We start from the raw sequence: 16,680 nt of genomic DNA on the forward strand, positions 1-16,680 counted from the left end.
CATTAATTCTCCATTTGATAAAAAAACAAAACATTATATCTTCACGAGTAAAAACTTCACTCTTAGTATTGTCCAATCTGAACGGTACATTAGTTTCTCTGCGTAGATTTTCAGTTTCAAGTTTAGTTGAAGTGACGGCGGACTAAATGGTTGTGTTGTCTACCTTTGCAGCATACATCAATGTTTTTTACTTAACTACACAATTTATATCATTTTTGTCAGGAAATTTTACCAGACAATACTAGCAAACGTCAAAATTGCAGTGAAAACCCATTCAAGCGTGACGTCATTACAACTTTGCGTCAAAAACTACGTGACACATTCCCGCGCTTTTCTGGTGTAGCAATATTTGCACAGCGCATGACGTGAAAAAAATAAAGAAATAGAAAATTTCATGGTTTTCCCGTTCAATACAAAATATTTATTTCATTTGTATAAAACGAATATGTGATAACAACCAAAATACCAGCGTTGTGGCAAAATGTGTTTTCGTAGCAATCTCAGTCGAGAAGTAATAACAATCATTCAAAGGGGCGGGGGTTACGATTGACGTTTTAACCTAGAAGATGATTGATAATTTATCCAAAATAGTCAAATAGGTACATTGTCAAAAGAAATATTTGCAAAAATCGCTGCAATTTTAACAAAAGGTATAAATGATCTTTTATGTTAATCATCTTAAGTCCCGGTTTTTCTCTCTCAGAAGTGACAATAGTGCAAAACGTAGGGATATTGAGCATGAACGGAATATTCTGAACGACAAAATTAATGTCATTAACAATTTATAAAATTATAATTAAATAGATTCAAGTATGCAGGATCCGTTCCTTCGTGGTTGATGGACTGTCAGTAAGTCGTTTTCATAAAAGGGTTTGGTGTCCAGAAGCTTTGCTGCATTTTCTTGTTAATTTTGTAATCAATATGTCCTCTTACATAATATACGCTTTTATGTAAGGTCGCAGTAAAAGAAATAAAAAATACGTACGTACATGTATTCCGTCTTTGCGTATGGCAGAGTTATCTTCTCTTGGGAGCAGGTATTGATTGTTACGTCATTGGTTTGTGTGAGAAAATTACGTCGTTTTCTCCAAAATTGTTGACGTTACTCTTACAAACAAGTGACTTCACAATCAATACCTGCTCCAAAGAGAAGATAACTCTGCAATACGCAAAGACGGAATAACATTATCCGGAAACCAATCCGACGGAGGCATTTACGGCGTGAACAAACCTTATAGGCCTATCTGCGTTCAAAATGACAAAGACAGCATATATTATACATAGTTCTTTAATTATGGTCCCATTCGGCTCAAAATAAATTGTATTCAAGCTGTTTTACAAAATGCCATGGCCACAAAGTAACCGCTTCAATGATGGAGAAAAAATCAACAGCAGTGCCAGGGAATGCGACTACAACATGGCGGACATCTACGGAGAAGTCGACAGCTAAGGGGACACCACTCGTACCATCAGCAAACGAAGTAGAATTCTCAACCTCGGAATACAGGAATGGAGCCCAGGGTATCCACCAACAGGTTTCCACAGCAACAGTGCATGCTGCAAACCAAGAATCCACTAGTTATTACCCATATACGCCATTGTTCTTAATCTGCTAAATGCATTGTCATTTTCCAAGTTGCATCTGTTTTAGAAACTAATTATAAGTAAGTGATGAATGGTGTTTTTTTTTTTTTTTTTTTTTTTTTTCGATGGGAACTAATGCAGAACAATTAGCTTCTAATTTTAAAGAATGCAACAAAATTGTTCGTTCAAGTTTATAAAATATAAATATTGATCAGAAGGGAGGGATACATGTTTAACTAAATGATATAATTCATAAGTTTAAAAAAGAAATGGTGGAAGTTAAAAAATGGTGGAAGTTAAAAAAACCCTAAATATATCAAAGTTCCAACTGAAAATTGCTACGATTGGGCAACTGGAAACCCCAGAGAAGACCGAAGAAAAAGCCACAGAGAGCCTAACGAAAACAGCGAGGAAGTTCAGAGTTATCGTTGTTTGTACTATGTGTGTCACTTAATTTGGCAAGAATCCTTCTTTCAAGAACTCTAAGACACGTTGTTCAAGCTAACTCACAAAATCATGAAGCAACGTTATTTGATCAAGTATTTTTTAAATTTAGTTTTAAGAATACGCATATAAAATAAGAGCATGAGCGCTAAAATTGATACGATTAAACAAGTTTAATCCCCCGTGAAACCCCCCCAACAAAAAACAAAACAAAGAAAAAAGACACAAAGAAAAACCTTACAAAAAAAGAGGCAAAAGTAACGCTCCGGAAGGCTAATCGTTTCTTGCACCATGTGTGTGAACGAATTGTCCAGTCAAGACAAAATTTCCATTGTTGAAACCAGGTCAGAATGACGACTTCGAAACCCTTCAGTGAAACCTCGTAATTGTTGTTTTCCTTTAGATGTACTTCCGATGTATTGACGATGCTATGAAAAATGTTGTTATCATCGGTCGTTTCTGTGAGAGATGTCCTTTTAACAAGGAAAATGCAATCCTCGGTATTGTCAACAGTTTCTGGGATGGTAAGAAGCACAGTAAATATATATCATCATGTGACGCCATAGGCAGAACTCCCGTACACACGAGCTCCGATTGGTTTACATACCTATTGAATATATCCTTTCGATAACTATATCCGTATTGTTTAAACACACAATCTACAGGTACGTAGCGCGTGTAATTGTTTTGTTGACGCCAAAGAATGAATAACTCTGAAAAGACATAGGCGACGATTGTTAAAAAAGAATATTGTTTTTCATACCCCCTCGAAAGGGATTTATGCCAATGACATTTACTGTATGTAGTCCAATGCTTCTACTTGTCTCGCATCTCATAACAAATGTTCATAGCCATATTGTTTTATGTATTAATAAGTATGAATATCTTGTTTCTTTTTATTTTATTAAAAAAGTGCAGTTTTCTGTTCAAATTATTACCATTTGTTTGTCTCTGTGTAATTTTGGTGTTACATTATTTGCATTGAATTTCATTTTTAATTTTCTTGTTTTGATGTGTTGATGTTATGTTATTAATTTCGTGAATGTTATTAAGTAACTGACGTTATGAAAAATAGATATAAGAGCCCAAATGGTTGAAATTTTAAAATGTTTTTATCAAATTGAATGAATAAATGTTGTTCAACAGCTTCCCATTATTGCAGTTTGTCGTATATTATGATAATTGTAATGATAAAAGGGATACTGCTAAGCTAAGGTTATTCAATGGCGTACACATGTATGTCTGGTGGAAATAACGTTATCTTGGAATATTTGCCTTTATGCCATAGCGCGAATCTCTGATGCCGACTGATGCCGGGTGTTACATGTACCTCACACATACAATGCCGAAAGCATCCAACACAGCATCGCATTCGGTCAAGTTATACTAATGGTTGATGAAGTGATCACTAACTGAACGCAGAGAAGTGTTTTGTCTACCATCCTCCACATGTGGGTCTCCGGTGTTAGAGGTAAATATCAGCTTGTTATCCTAAGGAGAAGATCTCCTCTGACAGATTAACACGCGATCATTTGTGACGTCATAAAAAGTGAATAGCGATATTCAAATACCACAATGAGTATTTGTTTACAGATATGAAAGACTACTGGTGTATCGATTAAATTATAAGCAAACAATTGAGTTGAAATAAAAGTAAAATCAAACAATACAATCCTGTAAATCTACGTAAATAACTGTCAAATTGTAAAATGTTACTATGTGTCTAAATAATAAATTATGTTTCACACACTGCATACTTTTATGCAGGTGTAGCCGATGTTGACTAAGCTGTTTCTTAAACCAGAACAAGGAAGTTTTCTGTTTATATTAGATAGCAGGACAAAAAGGGAGTTAACTGTGACGACTTTGTGCCCTAATCAAATCTACATGAAAATATACCAATATTTAAAATAATATTTGATGTCATAAGCAGTTGTCGTTCTGAGTTTTGTAATGTTGTTCCGTTTGGCTATATCGGAAACATATTTATTGAAATTACATCGGTACTAGCAAATCGAAACCGAACACATCAATTATGTGTGAACAAGGGCATTTTAATACATTTATATTTCCATTTCCGTTGCAAGTTCCTCTATAAACATTACCAGAGGATATTGCGCTCATAGAGTTATATTTACATTTGCCCCCGTGCCGTCCCATTACAACGGTGTTAGAGGGCAAGTGTAATTATATAGGCTATAATAACAACTGCTCGACTATAGTTACAACTGCCTGTTTCAGGTGTAGGAATATGTAAACAAACAAAATGGCCGCCTGAAATGTATTTTGAGGCAGGGCAAATGGTTTTTGTAGGAATATGTCTTAAAAAAAATTATATGTAAATATAAAAAAATACCTGGTTGTCTGGATGTAATTATTGTTGATATAATTATATCCAGACAACCAGTTATTGTTTAAATGAACTCAATTAAAATTGGTTACATATTTACCCAGTGGGCTTCATGGTAAATATATGTGTAACCGGTTTATGTTCATACCAGCATGACAATGACATTGAAAACAAATGCCGTGCAATCGTTATAAACCTTGATCTGGAAAATCTGGAATATATATATATATATATTGTTATGTATAATTGTATGCATTACGATGACAATTGAATGAAAAATGCATGAATATGCAAATGCCTTCATACACTTTTAAAGCGTGTATTGTTTTTCTGATATGAAATAGTCAAAGTAGCAATGTGAATATACAAGCAATTACATTTTATTTCGAACCTTTTTCTCTTTTTAATGTTAGATTATTTCCTTTTCTTTAACGTGTAGACATTATATTTCATATTCATGGTAAAGACGATTAAAGAACACAATCACATGCTTCTAGATTTGTGATCGAGTTTCCATGTGACATTCTCACACTATTAGTAAACTATGCATTCTTACCTATGAATATCCTACCAGATTACAGTCTGCTTTGTTTGTCGTGTCGGCATGGATAAACTCTCATACAATGTTCATACTGTTTTTTACAAATGCTTCGTAACACTTAAGACGTGAATTTTCAATCTTCTCAAAACTACTTCCACTGACGAATCCCAAATGAAGGAAATGAACAAATTTCTGCATTGACGTACTCCAATCGCTAACTAGAACTGTAAGCCAAAGGCTAACTAATACCCCCGCTCCTATATAAACCAGAATTGTAAGTTAAAGGCTTACTAAGGCAAAGCATTGCAAAGCAATCCATCGTCTCCCACCAGTAACAAGTATTTCGCACAAAGGGGCATGCCTCCATCAAAAAGGGTCGAAATCCCAAACTAAAATGAGGGTGCACAACTGCATAAGATACCGATCATTCATGCAAAGTTAAATGAAATCCACCTGTTAGTTAAGGAGGTGTTGCGCTGACAAGTATTTCGCACAAAGTGGCATAACTCCATCAAAAAGGGTCGAAATCCCAAAATTAAAATGAGGGTGCACAACTGCATAAGATACAGATCATTCATGCAAAGTTTCAATGAAATCCACCTGTTAATCAAGGGGGAGTTTTCCGGACAAGTTACTGCGGACGACAGACAGACATCCAGACAACCAGACAGGGTGATTCCAGTATACCCCCCCCCCCTACCCTAACTTCGTTGCGGGGGTATAAATAGGTCAATTCTGATTTTATATCTCTACTGCTTATCTGATAAAAGCTCTACTTAAACAGTGTAGAATATAAAAACAATGCAAGACATTTTGATAATCAGGTTGTAATTATGTTACAACTGTACGCTGTCACAATTGGAGATTTTTTTGTTGGCAATAGTGTATTATTTCCTCGTTGTATTTGAGATGTTTTAACTTGATATGCAGATATTTTTAGATTATTGTGCATTGTTTGAGACTTGCCACCCGTGGTTAACTATAAAATTACATGCAAATATTTTGTTGTTGGTTTTGTGTTGTTTGTGATTTGACACCCGTCTTTTGTGTCACAAAAGGAACCATGACATCAAAGTACAAGAATGTGTGACAATTATTTAACCGACTCTTTACAGATGTCGCATGGACTTTTCATTTGTCAACACAAAGTGCCTAATTGCGCATGTGCGATGCGTTATATATATAGTACTCTAACTATTTTGTATGTTTTAAATCACCAGATCATCAATACAACGCTTTAAAGAAGACACAGTTCCATTAACACGACCACACGAGTACATTAATTTTAGCAATGCTTATAAATCTAAACACAGGATTTGTATTGTTAAAAATATAAGTACGTTGTAATGATAAGGTGCTAGAGTTGTTACCATTGCTGCAATTGTTTGTAAATCCGAAGTGCATTTTTAAGGCTATGATGGGGCTGTGCCTTTTATGTTGGTTTGCAACCCCCCCCCCAACAAAACAACAACAACAAAAAACAAAACAAAATGTCAGTGCAGGACGGCCTTTGTTTGTGTGACCATAGGTCCGTTCCTCGGACAGATATTAAGCCGATTGTATTTAGCCTGTTGCGTAAGACTATTCTCATAACGCTGTTATACAGATCGGTTTTCAACAGACAAATACACGCTATCAAATTAAAAAGCATTCTATAGGATTCATGTAAATATTTAATGCGGTGTTTAGGTTCATTTAAGGAGTTCGTATGGCGATTATGATCAAATATTAAAAACAAACTTTTTATCATTCATAAGCATAGATTTTGTCAGGAGATATTATGATGGTACAAATGAGAATAGTGTAGTAATTAAGCACTATCATGTACCGGTCATGTGGAACCTTGACATGCAAATCGTGACAGATGGATTTCATTCTTTAAAGATAATTTGATGCTAACACGAAGGTGTAGAATATCATTTTACAACTATCTATTCTTTACACAATTCATCCTGCTTGTCGATTTGTTTAGTTATATAAAAAGGCAGTCAATTATCATACTTTTCTAAGAGAGGTATTATATATACTGTAACCTTCATTTACAATAATACCTCGTTTCACTGCCACCATTTCCCCCAAACTAACAATTTGGCATTAGACGGGGGTTTGACTTTATATCAAAGGGGAGTCTAATGATGGAATTGTTACAATACATGAAAACAGGACCTTGAGGTATGTAAGCGGTACATGTTAGTGAGGGTGCAAAACAAACGAAAGGCATTACAGGAAAACTTACTGGATGACATACACTTATAATCGTAGCTACCCTTTAGTATTGCATTCAAAAAGAAGACATCTAATTTATTTTACTAGTAAGCTATTCCGTCTTTGCGTATTGCAGAGTTATCTTCTCTTGTGAGCAGGTATTGCATGTTACGTCATTTGTTTGTGAGAGGAACGTCATCGATATTTGAGAAAACGACGTAATTTTAACCAAGGACGTAACAATCAATACCTGCTGACAAGAGAAGATAACTCTGCAATACGCAAAGACGGAATAGTCAACATGCGCTAAGAGAATGTTGCTCTTGAGAAGACTTCTGTTTTTGCCAGGGAACACAACCTCAGCACAACGATTGTTATTGTGCTCGAACGTAGCCGCTAAAAGTGTCAGCATAACCGTGATACCAATACAGTTATCACAATAGGAGATGGTATAGTATAAGCTTTAAGCTGTATGAATTAATACCTCCAACTTAAATCGAGAACTTACTGATTTTGCTGCGTTTCTTCTTCTTATCATTCTCCGCAAAATGGTTTCTAGAACAGTGGTTGACGTATGTGGTGTGTATGCGGTTACGCGTTCCGTTTTCCGCCTCGGTCTATAATTGACCGAAATATTTATACATTGACGCCATGGAGATCCCAACTGTCTCTCACTATTTGCCAAAATGTAGCTTGTAAGCGACTTACGGCATTGCAAATTCTTTCCAGTGCATCATTTGCAGCAACAGGGGAAGTTTGGAGACTTCTGTAACGGTCCGCGTTACAATTAAAACCTATTAATTCTGATTTCATGTGATATTTCAATATTCACAGAACGAAAACTATATATTGTTATTAAATCTACTACATGTAATGAGCAATCTCATTTGAAATATTTTTATATACTTTACTTAACATTTTGAAAACATTTTCGTGATTGGCCTACTTTTAGATGTGAACTATGAAGATTCTCCATGTTATCCTGTGAGTAATTGTGTCTGCTATATTGGTGATGCTTTTATAACCAAAAAAGTTGTGGTAGTGCACACGCAATGGTGCTGAATATGGAACCATTCTGTGATAACATCGAACAGTCATTTCGTGTCTGGGTCGAGATTAAACTTGTTCCTGTCAAATTTTGGTATTTGTAAGTTGATTAAAATATGGAAAATATGTGTTGGTGGTCGCCATCATAATCCTATTGAAAAACATGCTGTTTTTTTGTGTGATATTAAAGGCCAGTGTTTTTCTATTATGGTTATCATTGCGCTTTGCCGTTGACAAAAACCCCGTTCCTGTCATGTTGACTTGACATTGTATTTACCTAGATTTAAATTGTGGGCATCGTCTATGAAGCAGAAGACACTTAACCTTCTGGAACACCTGGTCTTATTCTACTCAACCTTTTTTCAATGGTCTCGATGCAGTTTTAAAGATATTGAATTACGGTTCTGTAGACGCGTCGGTATTCTAGTGTTCCTTTTTAGCAATAATAGAATAATTTTCCTCTCGTAATGCATTACAAATCAATTGCTATATAGGATTCTAATCTCCACACTTGTGAACGATGACTGTAATTTAACCAGTGGTTCGTTGCTACTTTGTGAGATATAAAACTTTTAATGTTAACACCTTGCCTCAACATCCTTTCACAAATATAAGGGCTGAAATGCGTGTTCGCCATATACGTTATTATGCTTCGGGAAAAAAAGTTATAAGCATTTGTGTTTCATACTGTCAATAATACTAAGAATAGGGATTTCTTTGCTTAATACTCACTGTCCAACTGTAGGAAAACACTAGATAATGCCATTGTAAGTTTCCATATATACAGTTCCATCCCTTGTAGTTCAATTGTGGTATAACTGAAGTCGGGCAGGGACACGAAATTACCGCTTATCAGGTAGTTCTCGTGAAACTGTGTTGAGATCGGATAACATGGTTCTGGTTCGAGTCCCGGTATAGCTCATTAGCACTTTAAATCTCATAACACTTTTGTTGATATGCTTTAATTGTTGTTTATTTCATCTTAATGGTTTTGTCACAAAAGTCGCGTAAGGTATCAGATATGACTATCAAAGCTTTTGTCTATTGTCATTCCATAGAAAGAAATTCACAATTCAGTTTCAATAGTTTGGCAGTGGTATGGGACCCTGAAATAAATAATTAGGGACATATTATTACAAGTGGTGTTGGTGATGAAATGATTATTAATCAATGTTTCAACAGCACACAATACATATCAATAATATTGGAAATTACTGTATTGGCTTTATCTGTTTTCAGATATCTTTTTGATTTGCAGCAATAAGTATTTCGAAGAAGATAATGGCGGTAACGCATTCTTGGCTCACTGCTTCACCAGGTGTCGTTGCTAATGACAGGCATGAACATTAATGTTTACAGTTACAACATGTATGTCAAGTGGTGTCTGGGGTCGGTCATAGGGCGTTGATGGTTGCCTGTTTAAGGCGTACATCGTTGTAGATATAAATACATCAACGGATCTCTCACTTGAACATGTTATCGGTAGATTTATGTGAATTTTCAATTGATATTTTATGATATGCCTTGAAAAGTTTTATGGATATAACATGAATTTGTGAACGGTTTTTATGGCAGCCGTTTACTTAATGGGGTCACTCTCCATGGAAAATCTTTTGAGTATGTAAGGTATGTTCTCTCTGGTCAAACAGACAGAGATTGTGAACGTTATCCGCTTCGGGGAGCTGGTCAAGTGAGCCTGTACTTCAAATAGAAACTGGAGCTCAGGAATGTGTGATTTATTCACGTTGTCACCCGCAGTCGTGAATCTATGTCACATGGACCAACGTATTCAAAAGAAAAAACAGGCCACACTGACTTCATTTTTTCAAATTTTGTGACTTTTTATTAAAATTATCTAACCAATTCCATAGTTTATATAATTATGCTCTTAATAATTTTCCCGTGTCGTTTGGGAAAAATTAGTTTAACAAAAATCATGGAAAAGAAAAACATATATTTTAAAAAAAGAGATACAGGGAAAACATACTGAAAAGACCATTTGAGGGGATACACTCCGATTGAGTTGATAGTTTCTTGCATTTTCTTAGAAACTAGCAGAAATCTAGGAAACAAACTTAATAATTATTTTATTTGTTCTAAATGCGAAACTGAATACACACGTAGATATGATAAAGCATACCCCACTTTCAGCTGGCCAAGTTGAGTAACTAAGGAAAAGTGAAACACAAAAAAACGACGCATATCACATAAAAATGAAACTAAAAGTTTTTTCTTTTAATTTTTGTATCGAAATCCTTTTTTTCTTTTGAACTTATCTTTTGTCAATATATTTCAATTTTGTTTTTGTCAGTTACCTCCGCGTTTACATTGTGAAATTGAATTTTAATATATAAGCATAAAGACAGATACATTTTTATATTTGAAGGATTAATAAAATTAAGGAATTAAATGAGGAGCAAAACCACCCCCTTATGGGTCTAGTGGCGAGAATCTTGACCATTTGTTTTCTGTTTTAAGTGTAACATTTGTGTGAGGTTTTCGTACGAATGTATGATGAATATTGGTTTTCTCGTCTTATCTGTTTAATATCATTTTGTAGGAACGGCATTATGCTATCTCTACAAACAAATGACATGATCAAGTGCCCGAGTATAACAGACATTTAACTGGTGAAACCTTACTTCTTCTATCGCAATTTTGAGTAAATAATTTCAAAGTTGTATTGTTAGTTTCAAATAAGTAAAGAATATTTCAAAGAAACAGTATTTGAAGAAAATATTATAAAGAGACATTGCTCGATCGAATAAAAAATCATTTTATTCAATTCAATCCCGAAATACAGTTTTTCGCTGACGAAGCAGTTCATGTATTCTCTTTTATAAATCAGCCTTCTGTTAATGATATTTTAAATCGTTTCGATATTTAGGATTATGTTAGATTAAACTTAAACACTGTTCACAGAATGATTCCACGCCAATAATAGGTTTAGTCGAGATGATACAATCTGATCAATTGTTATGCTTTATCGATGTTGTGAAAAGGGGTCAAGGTGAATGTCCCGCCCTTGACACGAACATTGCAGTTCCCATTTTACTGCGTCATATATAAAGCCCATGTAAACAGATCTCGTAACGCTCCATATGAAGTCACATTCACATGTAAATAAGCTTGACTTAAAGGAACGTAACACCTTACAGACAAGACGTAACGAGAGGTTTTATTTGGAGTAGATGTTTGGTATTATAGTTAAATATATAATGTGTGATATAATCGGAGCTTAATTGATAATGTACTCAACGCCTGCGATAGTAATCAGCTTAAGGTAAATGTTCGTACTTTAGTTTCATAAAGTTTCCATTTCCTTTAAATACAACTCCCGTAGGTATATTAGGTATAGGACTACTCAAGCCGTGTATAATGCAAAAGTAATGTTCAAACAAAATAGCATGTACTTAAGTGAACCTTTTTCCCAAGTGTCGACTTTGACATTGGTACATCACAAACCGTGACTACGTGTATACTACTGCCATAAGTACTAGTCTAGACGAGGCACCGTGTCGGTATTGATGTAACGCTACCTGTAAATATACTGATCACTGAACAGGTAAATTTTTGTTTACAAATCCATCGAGAATAGACACACACATACTGCGTTGGCGTAGGTTCATGAGGTCCTCACTTTAATCTTTTTTTTTTGTAAATTTAAAGCTCCAGGTGATTTTACCTGTAAAATGTATTGCACTTTTAAGTAAGTCTTATTTCCTGTTGATGATTAAAGCATGTGATTTACACAGAGTTGAAATGTGGTTTTGTACTTCTGTTTATATTTACCTGTGTATGAACATGTATATGAGAGGTAGGGTTACTTCTATGTGTTTCTTTACTACGTGAAATCAAGCTTTACCGGTTATGGTAAAGTTTTAGTTGAACTCTAACCCTTAAAGTTCATAAATCAAACCGCTGTCGTTTTAATATAGTTCAAATCTGATTTAAACACAGCTGAAATTTACATTTACCTGTATGCATGTATGTGGCACAACGTCATAAAGTGATATGTGCCTGCACAGATGATTTTGGATGTAACACGCAATGGCAGATTTAAACTGAACATGTCATCTTCTGCTCTTCATTCTCACGCGACGACAGGACTGGACAAACGTGTTAACTCTCTGTTAACAGTTATTTACAACGTTCACGGGTTTATATGTAGGTTGCGATATTGTCTGTGACCACCAACTTAGAACGAAGGATACCTTGATGTCAAACTGCATTCATTAGAGGTGTGACTTTGTCCTAACCTTGGATTCTGTACTGGAAGAAAACATTGATTTGACTACAATTTTCTCAATATGCTAACAGGATATGGCAAATATATTTCATGGATTACTGTTTAATCTATAATAATACTAGTTGCTACTTGAATATGTGCTGTTGGACAACATGAAGCCATACGTATCTTCACATGCTAACGGGATATGGTGTCATAATTTCAAGCATCTAGCATCGTAACATATTTATGTGATGTTAACCTGTAAGAAGGTTTCACTGATATCTGTACTCTCGGACAACATGGATGTATCCAGGATCGTATGACCCAATTATCGTTTACTTTAAGGTGATTAGCGGTATGAAGTCTCCTGTAAGGAGTACATACAGTACTGGTGCCTGAAAACGGTGATGACATCTTTTCCTAAATAGCATCCATTGCAATATTTGCCTTTACCAAGGAATCATACTTTTGTTTGAAAGGGCGTGAGTAATGGTCGACATGGAAGTAATCCAAACTTTTAAAGACAGTATTTTGTAGTCTTAAGCGCGTACATTTTTTACCTGGATTTATAAACCTGTTTATGACATATGTCATTTTGCTAGTATTGGATGATTGACGATTGGTGATATGTATTTTACTGTTGATCATAATGATGTGTCAGCCGTATCGCTTCTCCTTTAAGATGATTGTATTGACATTGGTAAGAACATATCAGCACTCGGTGACTCGGAGACGTTTATGAGCAAATTTAAGTTACACCTGTGAAATACACCTGTGGAGAAACGCCGTTCACGTTTAATGAATATCAGACTTTCCACGGTTCATGTCAACCATGACCTGTTTGTGTATTATTAACAATATGAACAGTTTGTGCTACGGTGTGTAAGCATTTGACGACAATGTGTGTCAAACCTGTGTATTGTTAAGCGATCGTCCATAAACGTTCTGTAATTGTTTGATTTACCTGCGCTATATGTATCTGTGAAAATAAACTCTGATACTTTGCTCCCGGACAGGCGTATGTGCTAAACACTACGCACAAATCCCTTCTACCTGTCGTATTAACTTGAGTGTTTGATTGAATACACACAAACTCATTACATTCTAGAATGGCGAGTGTAAAAACAACCGTCATTTAGAGGATTATGTTGATGTGTTCGGATGAAGCGTACACAATAATGATTCGAACAGATGATGGAATATAGTTACACACAAATATCCATGTGACCTTGAGACTAAATCAATTAGTGTCCTTTCAAACTGAGGAGTAAGTAATGTGATGTATTGAATGGATAAACTATTCAACACACGGATGTGCTATTTCCAGTGGAATATTAATAGTGTTATACCCACCAGGGAAATCTTAATCAAGCAACATACAGCCGAAACAGTGCTGACAGTGTAAAGAACTAACATAATAGTAAGGGCTATGATAGTATATCTAAACTAAAACTATAACAATAGAAATAGGGACGACAGCATTTAGTAGGTTCATTGACAGTAGCAATAGTTATTACGTTGTCTGTTAAATCAGCAACACATATATATTCAAGAGGCTTTCCTTTTAACGTCATACATGAACTGCAACGCACGTGTAAGGACCAACAGCAACATCAACCATACGACACTGAGGCTGTAGGGCAGCAATTAAAACGGGAAAAACACCAACAGAAGTACTAGTATATATATAACAGTGTGACCTAGGACAGTGCAGAGAACGTACCCTACCATGTGTCGAACGTGTGTTACTATGGTAGATATGGAGGTACCACCCTGGCTGTGGGACCCGGGGGTCACGTGGTGTAGGAAGAAGTACTATCTCTCCCAGAACGGCCGGTGGTCGGGTCAGCCATGTACGGTGAGTCAGCCTCGTCCTTCGATTTACGTTTTGTTTGATACGATAATAAGGTTATCAGAGATGTTGCGCTATACACTCGGGACCGTCTTTTTTAATGTGGGAATGAAAGTTATTAAGTAATTAACGTTATTTGAATATTTCATTCGTGCATAAATTTCATTTGTAGCACTTTTAAATATATCTATGATGCAATAACCAACTGTTTTCAATCGTTGACCTCCTATTTGTTGGTAAAGTAGACTGTCCCCCCCCCCCAAATCACTGAAACTGATACATGATCTAGAGCAATGATAAATGGTTGAAATGTGGTAATTGTGAGGGGCGATACACTGTAGTGTTTACCTAATAAGTACAACTGTGTATCCGATTGGATTATATTGATTCAAAATAAATCGTCGTGTTTATCTATCATGCTCGAGTTTCCACGATTATCATTCCTTCATGCGGGATCTTTAATATCAGTTCGGAAAAATCATACCTTAGTTCAGTTGAAGCGACTTAATCAGACGAAAACAATGGCGATTAAGCATACACAATTTTAATATGTGTCATAAGTCTAATTCAGTATAATAAAATTGTACTGGCCACTTTGTAGGGAAGCACAGAATGAAGTTTCCCTTTCACAAAGAAATATATATATATATATATATATATATATGCTATTAGTCAAGAAAACAACACAATAGATGTATTTAATTAAAATCAATCACAAATTCTTATGCTACCTAAAGGTTTGGCTAAAGAATGGAGAAGCAACGTGATGTTGTTATAAAGACCCGTATTCCAACATGCAGCAGTGTGAAATAAGGATAACGTCAAACTATCGCATGTGCATGAAAACTTAAAAAAGAGAAGGTGGGTAAACCGCTTCCAACATAAACACACATGTACAGAGGAAAATATACACAAGTAAATGTACAGGTGTACATCAGAGCTATCTAGGCGTCGACAGGTAACATATAGACTCGTAGCCGTAAGCAGTCAACACAATTAATGTATTAATGTAATGGCGCTGAAAAGGACTATTTACTGCTGTCAAATATAGACATTTAAAACCCACAAACCTTGAGAAATATAAATAGCTGATGTTTCAATGACCTCGGCGTCTTAAAACACGGTCGAATTCGGAGTCAAACGTTCAATATTTAGAAATAATTAATAGGATACTTTAAGTATTGGTGTCCAGTCGTGCTCTGCTGTAGCCATGGGATGACGTTGAGTAAACAAATATACGGGATTAATATAAAACATCTACAAGGACCTAAACGGAAAAGGCTTAACAGATGTGAATTGCGATATCTGTGACATATTTGTTGGCCACATAGTTTCATACGAGTTCTTTGCGATGATTAAAATCAATACATTGTTTTCTTTACACTTTATTTATTTTACAACGTTATGAAACAAGTTTTTACAACTTATATTAATCCCTCTTGTTGGCCAAGATGTTAGCGTGCAGGGGTCTTATATTGCGGGAGGAAACCGGCCGTCTTGGTGAAAGGGAAGTGCGCTGCCCACTGCGCCACCCGACCACCCTGCTTAAAAATACCTAGTAAGCAAAAAAGAGCAGAGGAGTAAAACAATTTCAGGACGATATTCAGCTAACGTGATTTTAGAAGATCTAATTTTTTTCCCGACATTAAAATGCTCTTCACCCTTATTTTTGAATAAGGATGACGTTCGTATAAACTAAAAAAATCAGTACTATAAATATAAGCAACGTTTTCAGGTTTTCAGGCAAAACACTGTTCAATGACGTCACACCAAAGCGATCAAACTATCCTTGTTGGACATACAACATTAGGCCTATGCAACACAGTCTCTGGTCTGGTAGGTCCGACAGTTTCTAGAGTCACAAACATTCAAACCATGGCACTTCAATTGTTAGAAACAGGTTCTGTTGCAGTTCTTATAGGAAGTCCTCAATACCGCGACGTACTAGTCAGTCTCCCAGTCCTTAATAAGATGTTGTTTTTTTTTATTACTAAGGCATGTATTGTATATCACAGAATCAGGTACTTAATTTAATTCTTTATTTATTTTACGAGCATTATAAACAGCCCGAAGGCTACTAAATGCTCTCCTCAACATATATAAAACATACAATATGTACAATTACACAATAGACGTTCAAATGTCGAACACACTTGCACTCACACATACACACATTACACACACACACACACACATACACACACAGAGAGAGAGAGAGAGAGAGAGAGAGAGAGAGAGAGAATGTGTTTGAATTTACGATATATTCAACAACATGGTCAAATAATGTTTTGTTCTCAATTTCGTTTAGAGTTTCTAATCCACATAAAATTATTTTGACAAGAACATTTGGCATGAGCTCTACAATAAGGTTGGAATTGATATTATGAGCAAATATATGACAAACAGCACGGAGCATATTGGAACGG

The 16,680-nt window shown here is 35.5% G+C and overlaps 1 protein-coding gene across 1 annotated transcript in view; it reads left to right on the top strand.

The window, feature by feature from the left end:
- The first annotated feature begins 12,166 nt into the window (after positions 1-12,166).
- Positions 12,167-16,680, top strand: part of LOC110455840 (cell wall protein PRY3-like) — a 56,609-nt gene continuing 52,095 nt past the window's right edge. The window contains exon 1 of the mRNA XM_021506245.1: positions 12,167-14,260. Coding sequence (XP_021361920.1) covers positions 14,132-14,260 — 129 coding nt within the window. The 5' untranslated portion in view covers positions 12,167-14,131. The remainder of the gene's footprint in view (positions 14,261-16,680) is intronic.

The sequence above is a fragment of the Mizuhopecten yessoensis genome, unplaced genomic scaffold (genome assembly GCF_002113885.1).
Source record: "Mizuhopecten yessoensis strain PY_sf001 unplaced genomic scaffold, ASM211388v2 scaffold8387, whole genome shotgun sequence".
In the NCBI taxonomy this organism is placed as follows: Eukaryota; Metazoa; Mollusca; class Bivalvia; order Pectinida; family Pectinidae; genus Mizuhopecten; species Mizuhopecten yessoensis.